The sequence below is a fragment of the Rhea pennata genome, chromosome 8 (assembly GCF_028389875.1).
Source record: "Rhea pennata isolate bPtePen1 chromosome 8, bPtePen1.pri, whole genome shotgun sequence".
In the NCBI taxonomy this organism is placed as follows: domain Eukaryota; kingdom Metazoa; phylum Chordata; class Aves; order Rheiformes; family Rheidae; genus Rhea; species Rhea pennata.
The window spans coordinates 21,359,769-21,380,037 of NC_084670.1; the positions used below are offsets into that span (position 1 = coordinate 21,359,769).

Consider the following 20,269-nt stretch of genomic DNA (forward strand, 5'->3'; position numbering starts at 1 on the left):
CTCCCTCCGGGGCCGCAGCCCTGGCGCGGCGCGGCGCGGCGCGGGGCGGGGCGGGGCTCTCGCCCGGGACAGGTGCCTGGCTGGGCGGCGGGCGGGGCGCTCCCCGCCTGCTGCGGCGGGGGCGCGGCCGCCGCCCTCGCGCTCCGCCCCGCCCGCCGTGCCCCCTACCTTGCAGGCGCGGCGCCCCGCCCCGCCCCGCCGCCTCCCCCGGTCCCTGCCCGCCAGGAGGCGGGAGCGAAGGAGTTAAGGCGGCCGGAGGAGCCCCCCGCCCGCAGCCGGGCCTCTTCCCCCTGCCCGCCGAGCGCCTTTCCTGACGTCAGGCCCGTGCGCGGCGGGGCGGGCCGCGGCCGCCGGCGCAGGGGACGCGCCAGCGGGGCGGCGGCGGCGGGAGCCATCGCGGCGGCGGCGGCGGCGGCCCGGCGGGCGGAGGAGGCGCCGCGGCGGCGGCTGTGAGCGCCGGGGAGCGCGCTGCCCCGCGGCCGCCGCCCGGAGCGCCCGGCCGGCCGGCCCGCGGCTCCCGGCGGCAGCCAGCATGTCCGCGAAGGAGCGGCAGAAGGGCAAAGTGACCAAGGACAGCGTCACCCTCCTGCCCTGCTTCTACTTCGTGGAGGTGAGCGGCCGCCTGGGGCGAGCCGGGCGGGGGGCTGGGCGCGGGGGGCGCGGAGCGCGGCTCCCTCGGCAAACCCCTCTTGAGGCTCTGCCGCTTCCCGAAGTCGGTGGCGAAGCCCGCCGGTGCTACGGACAGCCGGCATCAATTCGCCCCCTCTCTGCAGCCGTTTTAAGTGGGAATTGTGGCTAAGAGGGGCTCGGAAAATGAGCTGAACCGTGCTACGTACACAGCATCCTCTCCAGAGGAGGACATGTTTCGTGACAGGCTTTGGGCAAACACCGATTGCTTTTTTTGGTAGAATATAAATCACGTTCGTAAGGGACTGCCTAGCAAAACAGAGATGCTTGCAAAATGGTAATCAGCAGTATGTTTTAACTGACCCCTGGATTATGTGCTTCCCCCACTAGAGCTAAAAATGACTGTTTTGAAAATGGAATGAGGCTCTCGGCAGGTCTTAAATAGAGAAACCTACCGCGGCTGCTCAGATGGTAGCAGGTGGAGTTGCAGACACTCGCCGCTCCTGTGTCACTTGGAGGCATGCAGCCTCCTTCGAAAGCGCAGCTGTTTACGCACTTCTCGCGGATCGTGAGGTCATGAAGCACTGTTTAAGCCTCAAAATCACATCACGCCAATTTTCTGTCTAATGCTACAGCAGTAAGTGTGAGGTAACTACACCTTATGGATGGGCAAAGTGTTTCAGATGACCCCACTTAGGGGAGTAACTGAGGCACTTTGAAGTGCTCAATAACTTACCTTAGAGGCATAGTGTGAAAATATTGTGAAGAACTTTAATGGTAAAATAGGGTGTAAGAATTAATTAAAGAAGGATATAAAATTATCTATGATATTTAAAATGTATAAGATATAAAAATACTAAAAAAAGGAAAATTGAGGGAAAACAGGAAAAATCTTATCTTTCAGATCTATTTGAAGTGCTTTGGTGGTTCTCTGGTATGCAGAAGGGGTCATGTCAAGATGGGATTTTAGGTAACAGTGAGGTCTTTCTGTTCCTTAGGCTGTCTGTAGTTACCAGGTCATGGTTAGGCACTAGCTCAAAATAAGTAATACCTAGTGTAAAGCTTTGCAGAGGTGGTTTCTATCAAGGTATCAGGCATACATCCTATCTGTGTAACTAGGCCCACTTAGGAAAAGCCTTTTGATGAAAAAATCTTGCTATGCCATATAACTTACATTAGCTTTGTACCAGAGGGAGAAGAGCTTGGAGAAGCCCTTAAAAAAGCTAGGGTCTCATCAGCCTTCCTCACTCTGTGGGCTCTCTTTCATGTTTTTAGGTTCTGAACAGGAAAGATCAATGGGCCTCACTCAGGTTGGGTGAATTTCTCACACAGGGGGCTCTGTAGAGATCCTGCAAGACAAAAAAAATAACAGTGCTGTTTGGTAGGCTTTGGTTTGGCCTGCAGCAAGATGGGTGAATTACAGACAGCAGCACAAAATGTGTGCCTGCTGTTCAAGAGTTGTCTTATGTAATATTAATTCCATACTTGTAGTTCCCCTAGAAGCTCCCTGTGGCTGTTACAAGGAATAAGACAAATGATTCTGCAAGTGATGAAGAAATTAGGCTGAGCTTTGTGTGTAGTTTACACATGAAGCATGTGAGTTCTCCACTCTGGTGTGGTCTCTCTGAGATCTTCAGTAAACTGTTCACAGGTAGATTTAAGAAGAGGTGGAGATCAACACTACAAAATCTCTTCATCATCCAGTGGCACTGAGAGGGAGTCGCCATCCTAAGGGCTCCCAGTGAACTTCTGGCATTTCTGTATTATTCATTCACAGGAGCAGAATTTAAGCCCTTCCCCGCCAGGACTGATTTATTGAACTGTGGAGTTATGTCTCCCCTTGGGGCAATATATATTTAGGTATTCAATACAAGTTAAAACAACATAGAGAGGAAAAACTAAGTGCAATACACCTGCCAGCATACATTGATGAGGAAAGTCTTTGGTGAGCTATCAGTCCTCTCCCATTAGTCAGCAGCAGGATTTGAACGCATTTCCCACATTCTAAGTGAGGATACAGGTCACTTGGGTAAAAGGATGACAGCAATTCAGATAGTATCTGGAGAGAAACCTTGTGTTTCTTGGGAACATCCACTTTGCATACATCCACATGTGCACTAATTCTAACTGGACTAAAGAGAATGTCTTCCTAGAGCTTAGTAGCAGAGAAGGATACCAGCACTTCAGCAGCATCAGGAGGAGGGAATTATGGCTTAGATTCTTCCACTGTGATTGGCTCAAGGAGAACTAGAGGTAGAGTTGTACCCCATAAAGAGAGATTTAATCAGAGTTAATTTTATTGTCATTCGAAATTCCCAAGTGTAATGGATGGAGGGGTCACCCTGTGTGGTTGACTGGCATTACTCTGTTCTTTTGCAAGCAAGAAGTTCCTACTGAGATCCAACAAAAGCCAACTATTTAGAAACAAAACTTAGCAACTTAACTAAGGCTCTCTAAATTTATATAACAGCACATTATTTTAAAGCTTTTAATTTCATGAACATATGGTTGAATGAATGATGGGAAACAAGCTTTCAGCCTCTTTCCTTTAAATGCCTTCAGTCGTTTTATGTTTTTTTTCTTCTGCCATTCACTCTTCTTTATTTCCCCTGTCCCATTTAGAGCGAACAGACCCTCCCAAGTCTGAATTGCAACTAAGCAATATATAACATCATTTTGCACACTCAAACAAGAAAATTAGGGCCTGCTCATTTCTACTTTGCATTTAAATACATCACAGCACACTGAGGATCTAGGCCAAAGAAAAAGCATATTGTTTACAAAATACATTAAAAGATGGTACTGGTTTTGCGCTCAAATACTAGACAAAAGGAAAGAAGTATAAAAAGGATTTTGGGACAAAGAGGAAATGGAAATTCAGCAGTAGGAGAGGGACATGTCTATGTTATACAAATGAAAGTTGTTATACAGTTAAGGAAGGAAAAAAAATCAGTTGCAACTGGTATTTTAGGCATGCAGAATAAGTAAAGACAGATTCTCTGTTTTAGAAGAACCTGATCTTTTGAATTAGCATCATACAAATACTTACAGCCCTGACAATGAGTTTTTCCACTATTATGATCCTTACGAATATGTTATGAGTGAGACTACTCTTACTAGTAAATATGTTTGTTGACTGGAACTTCCAGGAGTGATAAAATATGATTACATGAACTTCATGCATGCCAATTGATGGTCAACTTTAAAGGAAATACTCTGGGCCTGAATTTGATTTCAATCTAAATTAAGAATAATTCAAACTAACAGATTTAAATAACAAAGTTCCAGCATAAACCCAATATGCCCTTCTTCAGATCACCGTTTTCACTAGAGCTATTCCTCATTTACACAGGAAATCTAAAGAGCTTTAGAAGACACAGAAATAAAAGGGAAATATAAAAATGAAAAGAAGAAATGGAGCTTCTGAAAAATATATGGGGGTTATAAATGAGCATTATGAAATACAGCGTAACACATTTCTAATAATAAGTTTTCAGTTTCATGGTTCATAAAGTAAAACCTTGATGATTTATTGTATATATCAAAAGTATGTATTAAAGGTTATTTTAAAATACTCGGCGCACACTCCTGAGAGCTGAATAGTTTTAGCTTGCCTTATGTGGCATACTGCTCACCTGAAGTGTGTAGTAATCAGCACTACCAGGCAGTCTAGCCTATCCTATTTCTAATTATGTTTGTGGCTTTTAGGCTCTTGTAGACTGAGTGGATAATCTGAGCTTCATTTTCATAGCTGAGAAAGGAAAAACTTGCCATGGAAATTCAAACTCCCTCTGGTCTAGCGGAAATTAATTTTCATGGTAAAAAGTCTATAAGCCTCTGAGAGAAAGAAATTGGATATTCCTGGAAGAAGTTCTGCTGTTTGTTACCTGCCTGTTTCTCTTCAGCATATTCAGAGTATATCATGAATAAATTCATTTACAGATGAAATTTGCATGTCTCACATTTTAAATATGTGTCTGGAAAACTCCCAGGTTTATGCACTTTATGTTCCTGGGAGAATGGGCACACTTGCAGAGGCAGAACAGATAGATACATTTCTCCTTGGTAAAGGAAAACAACTGTCTCATTGAAGGTCCGTGGTTGTTTTTCTTCTTCACACACATGCTCCTGCTTCAGAAACTTTTGGTTTAAATCCTAGTTTTACAGAAGTTACTATGAATCTTGCTTTTGACTTCAGTGGCACTAATGCTTCACCTTCTGCCCAGGATGTGGGAATGCAAAAGCCCAAGTGTTGTCAGTCTGAGTCACTTGATGCACTTATTCTCCAGGTAAAGATCTGGCCTCTGAATGTTTTGTTCCTGTGGCATAGTTTCCATTTGTTGGTTGCTTAACTTTCAGGGAGTATGATAGGAGACATTTCAGAGAGAATGACCACTGCACATTTAAATTTGTTCCTCACCTTGTCCTCTAGACTCCTGTGTATGGAGCAGGCATACAGATAGAGGTAGCTCTCTTCCTAGGCTTTCCAAGGCACAAATGGGAATTAATCAAGCCTAGACTGCTTGGGAATGTGCCTTTCAATATTGGTTTTACTGCTTACCTTTGTTGGTCCACATATGAGCTGGAATTCTCATGACAGTGGTCCTAGCAGAAAGCAAAGATCTGTTATAGTTGTAGGACTCCAGCAGGTCATCAACTGCCATTGAAATAAATGCTGTGCAGTAAGTGTTCACTATGTCTCAGCACCAGATGCTCTATTTTCATTTGTTTCTAATACATACTGACAGAGCTAGGTTTGAAATGTCAAATGTTTGTACAAATCACTAGGTAGCTCAGTGCCACTTCTCAGACACACCTGGATTTTTTCAGCTATTCAGCCATGTGTGAACCACCACATTTAAATTATGCACTTAGTTACCTGCAAGTCTGTGTACAGGCATGACTGCAAGAGACATGACTATTCAAGGGAAGTTCAGTGATTAGAAGCAGCGTGTGGAGAGAACAGGTTATAGGTTTAAGTCTTCCTAAGAACAGGATGTTAGTATGCTAGTGTAAGAGCTAAACTACACAACTGTTTCCTAGAGGCACAAGGTAGTCATATTTTTCTCTATGTATGTTTTCTGTTATGCTTAAATTAGTCTTGGGGGGAAAAAAACTATAGAAGCTGAAGTTATCCCCATACTGCAGCAGGAGACTGTGAAAGTAGTGTAATACTTCCTACATACATTGTCTTTTTATCTCAAAAGAGTCAGCTATGTGTGAGGTAGGGGAAAGAAGAGAAATACACTTAATAGTCTGCTCATTAAGCTGACCTTATGCCATGGCTGACTCATAAAGGTAGATGTCAGTTTTATTCATAACACGGCATTAGAGACCACCCTCAAAACAGTCAGGGGCAGTCTTGGGCCTGAGACGACTGCTCGTTCAAAGCAAGAACAGCATTCATTGGCAAAGCCAACAATGTTGCAACCTCCCCATCATCTCTAGGGGTACAGAAGAGCTGTAGAGCCTGCACACTAACAGCTTCTGGCAAAAGATAAGCAGAAAAGAGGAATGAAACGGGAGGGTTCAGGACAGCGCTAAGGCTGTCACCAGAGAGAAAACTAGCAAATAGTGAAGTTGCACAAGAGCATGGGAGTAACCCCCGGAGAAGGGCTGCAACCCACAGGGTGGGTTGGTTGGTTGGTTTGCTTTTGGTATGCATGGAAACCAGTGGATTTGGGAGAGCAGAATAAATCATAGTATTTTGTAGGGATTAGCAGTTTTGTCTGCTGCAGATAGGTTTTGAGTAAACCTCTAGCTGAAATTTGGTAATGCTCTGACCTGAAAACAACCACTTTTTTGAAATGTCACTTTTCTTGATTCACCTTAACTTTACAGCAGAAATTTTGTAATGAACAGTCAGTGCTAACCCTAACTGCATTTTTTATAATTAGTTATAGATTATACTTACTCATTAATTAATTGTATAATTAATTACATAATACAATTAATCATCAGTTATATTTGAAGTCAGAGCAAAAAGAAAGGTGCTCCTGCTATTTTTTTCATATGTTGTAGAACTTCTGCATAAGGGTTTGCTTTATATTTATGTTCTTAATGAAATTGATATCTCTTAGAAGTATTTTTAGATTATTCCTGCCTTAAAATACTTTTGTTAACAATTTTATTTGCTTGCTTTCTCTCTGTGTAATTGCTACTTCATACACAGGTATGAAAACAAATAAGCACTTTTAGGATTATTATGTATTCTGCATGAGTTTGAAATTTCTGGAAATTAATAGGAATTTCATCACTTATACATTGTTTTGGTCTTACACATTGTGAGAGGTTTTCCATTAAGTCTGGGCAAAAGATCAAGAGGTTTGAGGAGATATACTTAGATATCTGTTGTATTTCTAAAGCTACAATCTAATTGGCAGTAGCAGAACAATTCAATTAAACTCTAAAATCAATGCTGAAATTAGGGATAATTTAATTCTACAAAAATGGTAATGAAAATAGATTTCTATGGCACCTGGGATACCAAATTGGGAGTTCAAATTAAATCCAACAGAGTTAAATCTGGGAGAAGAAAGACTATCACATCATACACAAAACTTAGATAAGGGTGAGGTAAAAATCCTTTACAGAAAAGACCAGTTCTTTACAGCCTTGAGCCAGATGAAACCTGCATCCAGAAAAGGTGCAAGAAGCAGCAGGAACTGGAGTTCAGAAAGAAAAATTAAAAAAAAAAAAAAAAAAAAGATCCCCTTCATATAGACTCAAATTTCAGAGTATGGCTTCTCTTTCAAGCATGAGGGGGTTAAGAATTCTGTTTAAAGCAAAACAAACATATCTACAAACCTAACTGTTCTTTCAGAACAAGCAGGGGAAGAGGGTAGGTTCCCCATTCTACACCCATCGTATACCATCTCTTAAAAATCCTCATGATAGCCTAGTCTACAATGCAAGTAAACTTGAGTCTTAATCCCAGCTCATCACAGCAGTCTTGGTGAGGGTCTAGTACTGGTATGGCAATGAGGACACTGCAGAAGAGCCCACAGATTGTAGAAAGCAAAGAGAAAATGGCAGCATTTGGGCAAGCTTGGACAGAATCAGAACTGGGTCCTTCTTATTTTCTTCTTTTTTTTTTTTTTTTTCTTTTTTTTCCCATCATAGAGATGGCTGCAAATGCAGCTCTGAGCAACGAATTCAGAGCAGCCAGCAGTCTCCCAGCCAGCAGCTGCAACAGGCAGATTTGAGCAGTGAGGAGAGCAAATACTCCTGTCCTTCCTGCTACATTCCATCTGTTTAATATAGCTGGTTCCCAAGGGTCCAATAAAAAGATGCAGGAACATTTGTTTTCGTCTTTAAATAATTCTATTTAAAGGCATAATATTGCTACCATGAAGAGAGCCCAATCTTGAACGAGCATCCATGTGTACCCCACAAGGAATAATTTGCAAAATCAGGGTCTGTCTCCAGTAATAAAATGTTCATCAGTTTTGAAAAAGGGAATAGGACCAGTCTGAATTGTGTGACAGCTGCAGCCTTTGCTGTCCATCAGTAACCTCTCTGTTAGTGTACATGACTTAATCAGAGAGAAACATTTCCTGCAGGTAAATACTATAATCAAATCTTTTGTTTTAAAGTTACTTCAAATATGTTGCCAGGAACTGACTCTGGTCCCACTAGAGCAAGTTTGGAATCAAGTTTCATTCTTGCAAATCGCAGTGCATGAAAGAAATCTGGTGTCTTGTATTAATCGGAGATGCTGAAGAGCACCTAGAACTCAGATGCTTCAGCTCTCACTTGCATTAGGTTTCATAACCAGGCTGGATAATTACTTAGATATATGAAAATAACAACAATACAAAATAATTGCTGGAATCCACTCCAGTTCAGTCTCTAACTTTTCTATGGACATCTTTTAGCAAAATATCATAAACATTTGGGATTACTGTAAGTTGTATCATTCCCCTGTCTTTGTATATTTCAAAGTATTCAGCAATACTTTCCAAACTAAGCATGAACTCAAATACCTGCTGAAGTTAACCAGAACCCTGCCAACTTTTCATGACTAATCTTCACAAGAGAAGTATGTAATACAACATTCATGTTCACATAATCACAATGCAAATATTACTTCATGGGGTTGAATAGAAAACAGTTGTGTAAGAAAGGCACCATTTTTTCTGCTTACCCTGTTCCTGAAAGATGTTCAGACATCATAGTAATGACCTCATTTCTGTCAAGATAAGAGACCTGTTCTCCTTCAAGTCTCTCCTCCTGTCTTTAGTGAAGCATACAGCAGAGTGTAACAGGACAACGGCCGTTGAAAACTGTAACTGAGGTTAGTAGTTGGGTAAGAACAGGAATACCTTGTCTCCTCCAACCCACCACAGGCCTCTTTTTTTTGTCTTATCCATCTGTTGTGCCTTGTCTTTTAGACCATGAATTCCTTGGCATGAGGAGTGACATTCATGATACATTTTAATAGACTCTATCACAGTGCTATGGCCTTGCAGTGCTAACACAATGTAATTAGTAAATAGACAGTCCTCCAAAGCACTTGGCTGAAATGAGGATAAACCGATGGCATTCACTAGGTATCTCTTTGAGGTGGTCCTGTTTATTTGCTTAATTATTTATAAAGATTCCCTGATTCCTAAAAGACAGGAGAAACACCAAGAGGCAGCTCCCATGCTCAGGAACTCCTTGCCTGCTGCAGAAAGGTTGCAGAACAGCCTAAGGATCTAACAGTTTCTTGGCCTCCACTACTTGGCCAGCCTGGTTCCCCATCGAAGTCTAAAAATAAGAAAAAATTTGTTTTCAAATATGAACAATCTGTTCTCCAAATAGCCTATCAGACTTCCATTAACCCTTCTCAACAGGCGGATTAATCATGCTATCTTTTTTCCACATTTTGCGGATTGTATCTTAGCTTCCGAAAGCTACACACGCACATGTACATACTGCTTCTCTCTTTCTCCACCTATCTTATTATTTCATATAAAGGCAGCTAAAACAAATCAATTCCACAGTCTTTATATTTGCAGCCAGTCTCCAGGAAAACCAATCAAGTCATTTTGGCTTGTGCACTGAGCAGTGACTTCAGTATTTAACTATGATTGCACAAGAGGCAATTCATTTTTCCCTCACTTAGGCTGAGTGAAGTATAGCCCAGGATAATTACTTTTGTAGCCCATATTTAAAGACCGTCTGCTGGTAGCCGCCAACACAGTGACACAGTGTAATACAACAACAGTAGTGTTTTACAGCACAGGATCCGGATATGAGTTCACTGATAAAACATAAAGCCTGCACTGCATTGTAGTAAAACAGAGAGGTCGCGTAACTGCATCTTGCAGAACAGAGGTTCAGATGTTTTACTTGACTGTGTGATGCTCCATGGTTGCACTCTCACAGAGCCTATGGATTTTAAGATGTTGCTCACTTGATGATTAAATATGACTCTCTGGTTAGTTAAATACTAGCAAATATACGTATCAGATGCGTAACTACCAGCATACAGTTTTAGAGAAAGGGACTTTATAGAAGCTATGATTTTCCTAGAGTTTTGCAATGCTTTCGTGTATCAGATTGCATATTTTTTCAAAATAATAAAGAAATTGTGGAGGCTTATTTATTGCCTTTCTTCTGGTTTGAGCCTCACTGTCACCATGGTGTCATTTAGGAAACCATCAGTATTTGGTTGCTGCTGACTTGCCTATAAATGTTGTTGAGGAGAGAATGTAGTTTTAGGGAAGCTTTGATTATTCAGAAAGCCTGCAGGAGAAGTGAGCACCTTGAAATAGAAGTGTACGGCTCTGCAGAGACACTGTGGGATGGCAAAGTTAAAGGTCCTACGTTTTAACTCCAGGGCAGGGGGTTCAGCGTTTCACTCAGAACAGCGAGGTGTGTGGCTGGTGGAAGGCCAGAGGCGAAAGTCAGTGACCCAGATGCTGAGCTGTCTAAAGGACAACTTTGTGCTATTTAGGTTTCCATCCACTCTTGTAACAGGACTTTTCCACTGTGGCTTGACCTCCTCCCTGCCAGACCTGAACTAGTAAGAATAGCAATAACAGTATCTGAAGAAGTAGAGGACAATTAATGCTGTTCCTAATGGCACACAGTGAAGAATGATAGCTGCTTGGCTGGTTATGCCTGAAATCTTGTTCTGGGCAAAAAAGGGAATATATAAAGCTAGCAATTTATTGTTAGTATAACTTATACCTTGACAGTCTAAGCAAAGAATTATTATTAGTCCAAGTCTAATTATCACAGGAAAATAAAGAAAAAAAATAAAGACTATTACTATATAGAAGAAATCTCAACAATAATAATAGCTAAGATTGTTATACACGCACTTTTTAGTATCTTTCCCTTTTCCTAGTGTTATGTTTACCCCTTCTCTGCCCCTCAAAGTCCTAATGTTGATGGCTGGTAGAGGAGTACAGCAAGTAATTAGCATCCCAAATCCTCTGTTGGGAGCAGTATGACAGCGATGGTGATCACTTCCTCACTCTAGCATTTACTTGGGTTCATTTTTATGTTTGCTAACAGGCTTTTACATCTTACTGCTTAGTTATTGGTCTGCCAGTTCACATTACACTCCAATTTACGGTATGTGGTGTGGTTTACATATGTTGTATATGCTTCTTGCATACTTCTTGTTTGTACTCTTTGTTACCCCTAAAATCAGTTAGATGATTTGCAGCTGCAGGTCTGAATTTCTTTAACTGACTAGTTTTGAGTTGTTTATAGTCTTAGTGTCTCCAGTGCCAGCTTATGCCCCAGCCCTTATCATCTCATGCATGTACTCTTCACTGCATCCTGTGTCCTAAAAACGATGCTCCTGGCAGATCAAGACAAGTTCAGAAAAAGCGCATTTAACAGTCTTCAGTCCTGAGGCCTTGCAAACTCAGTACAAGGTCTGTGGCCTATTAACTAGATAACACCATATGACTGTCAGTGAACTGTGCTGACACTGTGGCTCCTGGATAATCTGACTCCTCACAAGTACGCCTGGAAGAACTACCAAAGCCAGCATCCCAAAACGGCCCGTCCCTGTGCAGCAGTGCCGGGGTGATAACCTTATCTCCCACCTCTGAACTGCTCTGAGCCATCTCTTCTTTCAGCAAGCTGCGGTATGTGATTTAGGTCATGTGGCTTTTGGCCCAGAACAAGATTTGTTATATATCCCTTAGCTTCAGAGAGGTAAATCACTCCCGGGCTAATGGCTGGTTTTCACTTTGTCCTGCAATATGTAAAAAATTAAGGCTTTGCACCTCTTATTGTTCTCCTTACAAGATCTCTAGGTATTTCTATCCTTGGTGAGAATGATTTTCATCCTTGCTTCATCCTTGGGAATACAGATCATCTGTTTTTATGCTTGCACAATACCTTGCTCAATGCAGCAAGATCTTTACAATAAAAATTCTATCATCTATATTAATAACACAGTCCTGTGGCTTAAGAAAGGCTCTTTGTAAATATATAAACCCCAGATCAAAACTTTTCATGGTCCTCATTCAAAGTCTCTGAGCCAAAGAGACTTTGACCCAAATAGATCATATGGTCATATTCTACCTTTCCAGGTCTAAGTTACAGACTACAAGACACATTGTCTATTAGCCAACTAAGGAAGCAAGAGCATAAAAATTTATTAGTTAAGATATGTAGGCTGAGGTCGGGGGGGTTTACTATTCTAATTAGGAATAAGAAAATTCCTATTCCACTTTGTAATTAAAACAATACACATTATACCATCTAATTATATTCGACATTTTCAAGGTGTTGTGAGCTAAAGTCTGTAATTATAGAGCAACTGCTGCCTTAAGCAGAACACTCAATAAATATTCATATATTAAATAGCCACTTACAATCTTTAGAAGACTGTAGAAGCATTTGCTTTTCTTTAGCCTTTTGAAGATGCATTTTATATTTATATTTTTAAAAGGTATGAAGAAAAATGTCCTGTGGGATCTGACATACTGTATATAGCAAATTGACTATAAACCTATTCATTAGTATTGTAAGCAGTTATGTTGGGAATTTACAGTCCTTTAGAATTATTTCTTTTCTTCTAGGGGAATGGGTAATTAGAGTCAGAAATAATATGGTAGTCCTGCAGTGCACAGCTCAGAGGAGCTATAAGACAGAGAAATGCAATTTTCATCATTCCTTGTTTTATAGTTAACAATAAAATTATAGTTAACACAAACAGCAGTTTTTAAAAATGAAAGTTAACCACATCTCTTATTTTAATAACTCATAATTAAATATCATTTCCTATATGACCTATTTATGATAGTTCAGTATTGCCACTTAAAACAGTTGCTTATCTAAGAATACCATAATCAGAGTAATTACTTGTGGGTAAGGCAGAGGCTGTTGTTCCTGGAGAGGGTTTCCTTTTCTTAACATTAGAGAAATGGAAAGATAAACAATGGAGAAGAAACTCTAGGTGAAAAGTGACCCATCAGTCTTCCTGGTTTATGTTTCCATCCCAGGAAATGGACTTTTGGGGACATCTGGATAAAAGGTCATAATTTCTTAAAATAATATAATAATAATAATTATTATTATTATTATTATAAATAAATAAAAATTAAAAGGTAATCCTTTGTTATAAAACTTACTTTATCTTGCCCGTTTAGCTCATTGGAATAGGTTTGTGCCTTACTGTAAGAGGCTTTGCTCTGTGAGATCTGGACCCTGCCTAAGTCATTAAGGTATGACTTTCAAATAATTAATGATAGAAGATGTTGCAAATCCCTGAATAGTTAAATGCTGTTCAGGAGTGAGGTTGCACAAGTTCAAATGTGCAGAATTTCAGTGCCCAGCAGGAATGGTGGAGACTCCCTCCCTCCCCAAGCTGCTCGCGCACCAGGGGAGCAGCACGCCAGCCCTTGGACAGGCCTCTTGGCCCAGACGCCTCCAGGGCTTCTGTGCAGCTGCGGGGAGAAGGGCAGGCAGTGCCACAGCTGAGTTCACAGTGTACTCACAGACATTAGAAGGAACAATCTTCATTATTCCCTGAATGGGGAAGTCCACTTTGATCCCTGCACTTCTATGAAGTGACTAGAGACAGTCTGCACTTGTTGATTGATTGCGCGTGGATGCATTACTGTCAACAGGGACTGCATCCAGCATGAAGAGAGTAGTATTAAGTAATGCATCTAGCTAAAGAATTTGACTTCTTCCTGTGATGGACAGGAAGCGTGATTCAAATTAGTTAAGTTTTATACAATTAATCCAATATATTATAAATATATATAATGCACAGTATTCATATTATATAATGCAAAATATGCATTATATATTGTATTATATATTGCATATGTTTATTATAGGTTGTACTATATTATGCATAGTAATACATATATATATATTATGTGGTACAATGTTATCAGTCTAAGCAAGTCTATTTAGTAATTGCAAGCGTTGTGCTTTGCAGCTGCAGTTAAAAGTGAGGAAAAGTTAATGTGGTAGCCATCTTAAAAAGGAGGGGGAAGAAGATGGGCAGATAGCATCCTATTATCTATAATCTAGATATACCTGTCTTTGTTGCAGCAAGGAGATAGGGAGGGAGTCATTGCATCCCAGTGGAGAAGTAGGCAGTGATTGGCATCTCCAAGTAGACAGGATAATATGGCATCTCCAGTGAGGACTCTGAGAAATAAAAACCAAAAACTTACTTGAGAATTTACCAGACATTCGGTAAGAAGATGCAGGGAACTACCATAAGCTACTGGTTCTCTCTGAATGCCCCACTACACACGGAGGCAGTGCTGCCTTGCCTCCTCTCCTGTAAACCGGTGGCTGCAGAAGGCCACCTTTGCTGTTGTTTCCCTTGAACAACTTCCTTCCACAGAGACCTACCGGCACAGTCTGTGCTTTGTGGAGCTGGTGGCAAGCTGGGGTGAGCTTATCCCCAGAGGGGCCAGCTTCTGTCTTAATAAATTAATGAGTAATTGTGAAGGGTAAAATCACTAAATACCTAGAAGATAAAAGAATTGTGAACTATGATCATTGTGGTTCTATGCAGACTGAATCTTGCAAAAGTTTTTTGTAAGACAGAATTGCAAAAATAAACAGGTAAAGGCAATACACTATATTATCACGTATATCATAGATTCCAGGGAAGCCCTGGAGAGTTTGGGTTTTTTTTTTTTTCATTAAATGTTACTTTGAAAGTTAAATCCAATTGGCTTGTGTATAAACACTGTCATATATATGACAGAGCTGCTAAAGGCTCAAACAGAGGGTGATGATGAACAGCAGAGCACCATGGCCCTGCATGGGAGACTGCAGTCCTCAAACTTTCATTTGTAAAAAAAAAAAAAAGAAAAATCAGAGTTTGCCTGTGAATGATGCATAGATAAAAAGACTAAATTATGTGGGTTGATGATTGAATCAGGCATCTTGACTAGCTAAGTTGACAATAGGGATACTTGATTATCAACTCAGTAGTATCATGTATCTGGAGAATTAATTATTTAAAGATGGTAAAATGGATAATAACAAGCAGCAGTAAGACGTAAATAACAAATTTTGCAGAGATTAACAGACTATGTTGTCTTTGCAAAAGCATTGCTATTCCATTTCTGAAAACTAATTTGTTGCTTTCTTCTCTTCCTAGTTGCCAATATTGGCATCTTCTGTTGTTAGCCTCTATTTTCTTGAACTTACTGATGTCTTCAAGCCAGTTCACTCTGGATTTAATTGCTATGACAAGAGTCTGAGTATGCCATACATTGAACCTACACAAGAGGCTGTTCCCTTCTTGATGTTACTTAGTTTGGTTTTTGCTGGACCTTCAATTACGGTAAGTTTGAGGTGCCACTGTCACTTATTAAAGATTCTGAATGGAGCTTCAGCTGGCAGAAAGAAAGGTGGCTTTGGCTTCAGTTAGGTTACAGAGTGTCATCCAGGCTAACTACCTTTCTTTAGAATTCTAACCTCAACTTTTACCCTTTAGTAGCAGAAAAAGATACCCTCCTTAAAACATTCCCTGTAACACCTCTTCCACTCATGCTGCCCTGACTGTGGGCATTAAAGTGCAGAAACAGCCTTGTGGGCATCACACTTGCATGCAAAATAGTTTTAATCACTGTTATGCTGCACAAACGTTTGATAGAGTTGAGCTATTCACAGATACACCATAAATTCAACATTTTGCTGGAAATGGGAGCCTTTCATTTACAACCCTTAACATGCCACTTTCTTTAGAGGTAGCTCTTTTCAGTGGAAGTTATATTGGTCTTGTCAGTGGTACTGTTATGCTTTCCAAAACAGCACAGGGACTCTTCTCAATTGTGAGTTAATCAGTCATTAAAATCAGGCATAAAGAAAACTGGTTTAATGGCTTGTCCAAAGGGAGAACATGATTTCTGTAGAACAGAAACTTCCTGTCAGAATATGAGCAGTTTGGACACTATAGTAAGTGAAATAAAGTGTCTGTTATAAGTAAGTACAGTCCCTACTCGAATTGCTGTGCCAAGTTAAAATGAAATTTAAAGACTTCTTCTTTCTGTATCCTAGAGGGGATTCACTGCACCTGACTTCAGGCACCTCTGCTAGGAGCATTATTCTCATACCACTCCTCTTCTGCCAATGGAGAGAGAAAGTCACCTCCAGCAGGTGATTCCAGGCACCTAAAATCTGAATCAGTCTTCTGAAAGGGTTTCTCCTCTTCCATGACTGCAGTGACTGTGCTCCTCAGTTAGGCACCTCCACAAGGCCAGCTACAAACACGTCTAGCCCTGCTGCTAACTTCACCAAATTCCCTTGAATTCAACTAGTTTATTCCTTCATGACAGTGGCAATTTGCAATTACAAAATCCCTTAAAATGGGATGCCCATATGAGAATCATCAGTCACTGTCCTCCCTACAGTCACCAATGTGTTTTGTTCTTTTTAAAACTGAACTCTTCTTACTCTGATTTTGGTTTCTTTGGAAGCCATTTTGAATGGTTTTGCATAACTGTCAGACTAAAAACTGCACTTGCTTAGGAACTAGAACCTAAGAGTTATAGTGCTCCAGATATAGGCATTTGCAGCCAACACCAAATACTCAGAGAGAGTCACTGCTGACTATATCAGAAGATCCGACTGCCTCCTCTACTGTGGCAGTCTTGTTTCCAGCTTCTGAATTTTCCTCTTGTCATAGGCCTTGGTCTTTCCCTATTTGCTCCTCTATCACACAAGTTAATCTACCTTTCTGGTGTTTCTCCCTATGCTAGACATAAAGTTTCTCAGTTTCTTAAATGTAAAATACTGCTGATCTCCAATGGAAAAGTTTCATCTGTAAAATGACCAAATGGAGACAGATAATAGTAACTGTAGTTCTCATACAATAAAACTCCTTAAATATCCCTTATCACTGACTTTTCCAAGAGACTACCTTCACTATTTCAATTTTTCTGGGAAAGAAATTGAAGCAGTTAATATTATTAACAAAGGGTTAGCTAAGCTTGCCCATTGTATTTCCCTCCTTCCAAGCCTAGGGCTGTTAATACGTACAAACTTAATGGATAATTACAGCAGATTCTTCATAATTCAGATGTTTTAGCATCTCAATGCATAGTAAGCTTTTTGCATTGTCTATGTTACTTTTCTGCTGCATCTGCAGATAGACACAATGAATCTCCTCTTACAGGTGAGAACTGCCCGTTTCATTTCAGCATTTCAACACAGCCTGGATTCAGCCCTGTAGAGATTTCCAAGTTGTTGCACTATTTAACAGGAAGAACACTCAAACCTGAAATTGCAAATTTGTGATTAGTTCCAGGGTTTTCAGCAAGTAACATTTTGTTTTCATTTATAATCTCCTCCTTATTTCTAGTCTAAGCTTTTCTCGGGCTTCAGTCATCATCTCTTTTGCTTGGTGTTTTCAGAGGGCCATAAGGACAGAACTTTTGTTATTTCTGTGGATCTGGTTAAAACCCAGGCCAAGTTAAACAATTAGGAAGATCAGCTGGCCAGGTAATTAGAACCTGCTAGGGATTGCTAGGCGTGTGGCCAAGGCTGAGAGCTAAAAACCACCTCAGAGGCATTAGAAAATCTCTCCTCCAAGGCAATATTTTAAATACTACTCTTTAAGTGTAGAAGCATCAAATTTCAGCTGTAGATCAAGAACACCATTCCACTGAGCACTTTATACACATATAATAATAATAATAATGTCCTTCCAAAACCTTATGCCACTTGCATTCAGTTTCAGTGCCACCTTCTCACCTGCTCCCACTCCTGCTAAAGTGCATTAGTGAATGTTTACATATTGATACAAATCTTTTAAAAGCAAGTACTTGTCAGTAGATGACATTTGTTGTGTTATAATTATATTTCAGTCCTTTAAATTCAATCACTGTCTTCTGAATAACAGCTTCATTAAGTTAACAACTCCTTTGTCATTGCAGATAATGGTAGGAGAAGGAATTCTCTACTGTTGCCTGTCCAAAAGAAGAAATGGAATTGGAACAGAGGCCAATATTAACGCAGGAGGATGCAACTTCAATTCTTTTCTTAGAAGAGCTGTCAGATTTGTTGGTGGGTTTCAAATCTTAGTTACAAGAAGAGTCTTCCTTGTACATTCAATTATCATCATGCAAGTTTCTTTTTCTGAAATAGCCTTTTAGAACAGGGCAGGACTGTCACTGGCACAGATCTTCTGCCAGAAAAATGTTAGAAGAAACTGTCAAATGGAATGACAGAACAACTCCATATTCAATAATGCAGCATCAACACTCTCCATTTTCCCTTTCCTCTCCTCTACTACTGTCAGTGTTGCTAAAAGAATTATTTGTTTTTCCTCTCTCCCCCTCCACCTTTAGCTGGCTTTCTTTTAATTGTTCCTGCATCTCTTCAATGCATTATAAGATCTCAACCCAGCTAACAGAGTATTCAGGAATAGCATGACAATAACAACTTGTCAGAAACTGTCAGTAGATTTGACATGCTTTTTCTGGGATGTGTTTATCTACCTCTTAAAAAATGGCTAGAGCCCATCAAGTTAATGATAGGGAGGAATTTAGTGAATTGTTCTATTTTACTTTGCTTTAATTGGTATTTACTAAAACTGTTTTTGAAAGGGCAACTGGATTTTGCTCCCCTCTTACAATTAAGTTCCTCTATCACTGAGTGGCCTAAAGAAAGGTTTTCTGTGTTGTAACAGACTTTCATTAGAGAGAGCAGCCTAAGCAAAAACAAGGATGGGCATAATGAAAGCCAAGAAGGAGGACTATACACTAGGTTTCTGTAGGCTGGCAAGCAGGGAAGTGCTGGAGTGCGTGACAGAAGAGTTTGAGCTACATAACCAGGAAAGCAAAGAGCGGCAAAGACTTGGTACACAAGAAATACATCACAGGTGTGAAGGTAGCCAAAGCTATTGCTAGTTCTGAGTCTCCAGTGGTAAAAAAGAGAGCGGCTCCTCAGAGCAGTGAAGTACTGGGCAGCTGTGTTGTTAAAAACACCAATTTTAGTGGGCATATTCAAGGATTGAATGAGCACATGTGCGCATATAAATGGCTCTCCTTCAGTCAGCTCAAATTGCTTTCCAAATGTGCAGCTCCAGTGTATGTACAAAGACGCTGGAGAAGGCCAAGCCATCAGAACTAAATGTTAATTATTGACTAGAAGAAAACAAATTCGATTTCCTAAACGTAAGTAAATAGATCCTTTTTTTTTTTTTATGTTATTCTGCTCTGCAATAAGATTTCATTTAAAAAAATGAGTTTTCAGTTAAATCCTCTCTAAATCTCCAATGCTATAAGCCACCATATTGGAAGTCTGTGTCACCATGAATTTATCCAATTTACACTTACAAAGATCATAATAAAATTAACAAGTTCTACTGATTTCTTTCCTAGGTGTTCATGTGTTTGGTCTCTGTTCTACTGCTCTTATTACTGATATTATACAGCTATCAACAGGATATCAGGCACCATATTTCCTGACTGTTTGCAAGCCTAACTATACATCCTTAAACGTATCCTGCTCAGAGAACTCCTATGTTATGGAAGATATTTGCTCTGGAGCTGATGTCAATGTTATCAATGCTGGAAGGTTGGTTTTATCTTTCACTGTATACATTTTTAAGTATCCTTTGTTGTTATTATTTTCTGTCCTAGTTCCAAGACTTAATTAAAGTCTGTATGAGTTTTGCTGGTTTTTTAATAATAAAGCTGAGAATGTGTCTTTTTAGTGATGTTCAATTTTCTGTTTAAAGATTTTAGGCCAACAGGGGACTTTGGAAGCCTTTCTGTCAGATTGGGAAGCCCTGTCATGAGTAGCTAGTTATTTTCTCTGCTTCAGAAGAGACATAATTTTCTATACAATTATTAATATAATAATTCTATAATAATTGATGTTTCTAATGCTTTTCCCAGTAGGATGTGCATAAGTTCTCCATATCAACTGGTGAGAGAAGTTATCCAAGTACTTAATATCTGTATTCTATATACTGTGCATTACTGTCCTGGCATTTGGGGCTTAGTTTTTCAGGTTTGGCTTTGGGTTTTGTTTGGCTTTATTTGTTCTCCAATTCTATGCTTGATTAGATTTTTTGATACTGACAGCTATTGAGCAAATTCTTCATCAGAGAAAAGACCATAGCAGTAAACGTGTGTTCCCAAACACATGCCTCTGGTTTCACAGAATTCCTAGCTTGTGGTTCATCCTCCTCGGTCATTTA

The 20,269-nt window shown here is 40.2% G+C and overlaps 2 protein-coding genes across 15 annotated transcripts in view; one reads left to right on the forward strand and one right to left on the reverse strand.

Annotated features, from left to right (window-relative positions):
• The first annotated feature begins 529 nt into the window (after nt 1-529).
• The window catches only part of PLPPR4 (phospholipid phosphatase related 4), a 31,719-nt gene continuing 11,979 nt past the window's right edge, over nt 530-20,269 (forward strand). The window contains exons 1-4 of the mRNA XM_062582154.1: nt 530-610; nt 15,218-15,403; nt 17,997-18,126; nt 19,446-19,641. Coding sequence (XP_062438138.1) covers nt 533-610; nt 15,218-15,403; nt 17,997-18,126; nt 19,446-19,641 — 590 coding nt within the window. The 5' untranslated portion in view covers nt 530-532. The remainder of the gene's footprint in view (nt 611-15,217; nt 15,404-17,996; nt 18,127-19,445; nt 19,642-20,269) is intronic.
• Nucleotides 1,949-20,269, reverse strand: part of FRRS1 (ferric chelate reductase 1) — a 177,122-nt gene continuing 158,801 nt past the window's right edge. For 12 of the 14 annotated variants that reach the window (XM_062582149.1, XM_062582150.1, XM_062582152.1 and 9 more), the window contains 2 exons: nt 14,134-14,247; nt 8,901-8,918 (listed from right to left, as the gene is read on the reverse strand). The gene's annotated coding sequence lies outside the window, so the exon portion shown is untranslated. Of the gene's footprint in view, nt 1,977-8,900; nt 8,919-14,133; nt 14,248-17,257; nt 17,339-20,269 lie in introns of those variants that run through there. The other 2 variants (XM_062582132.1, XM_062582136.1) reach the window with 2 other exon arrangements.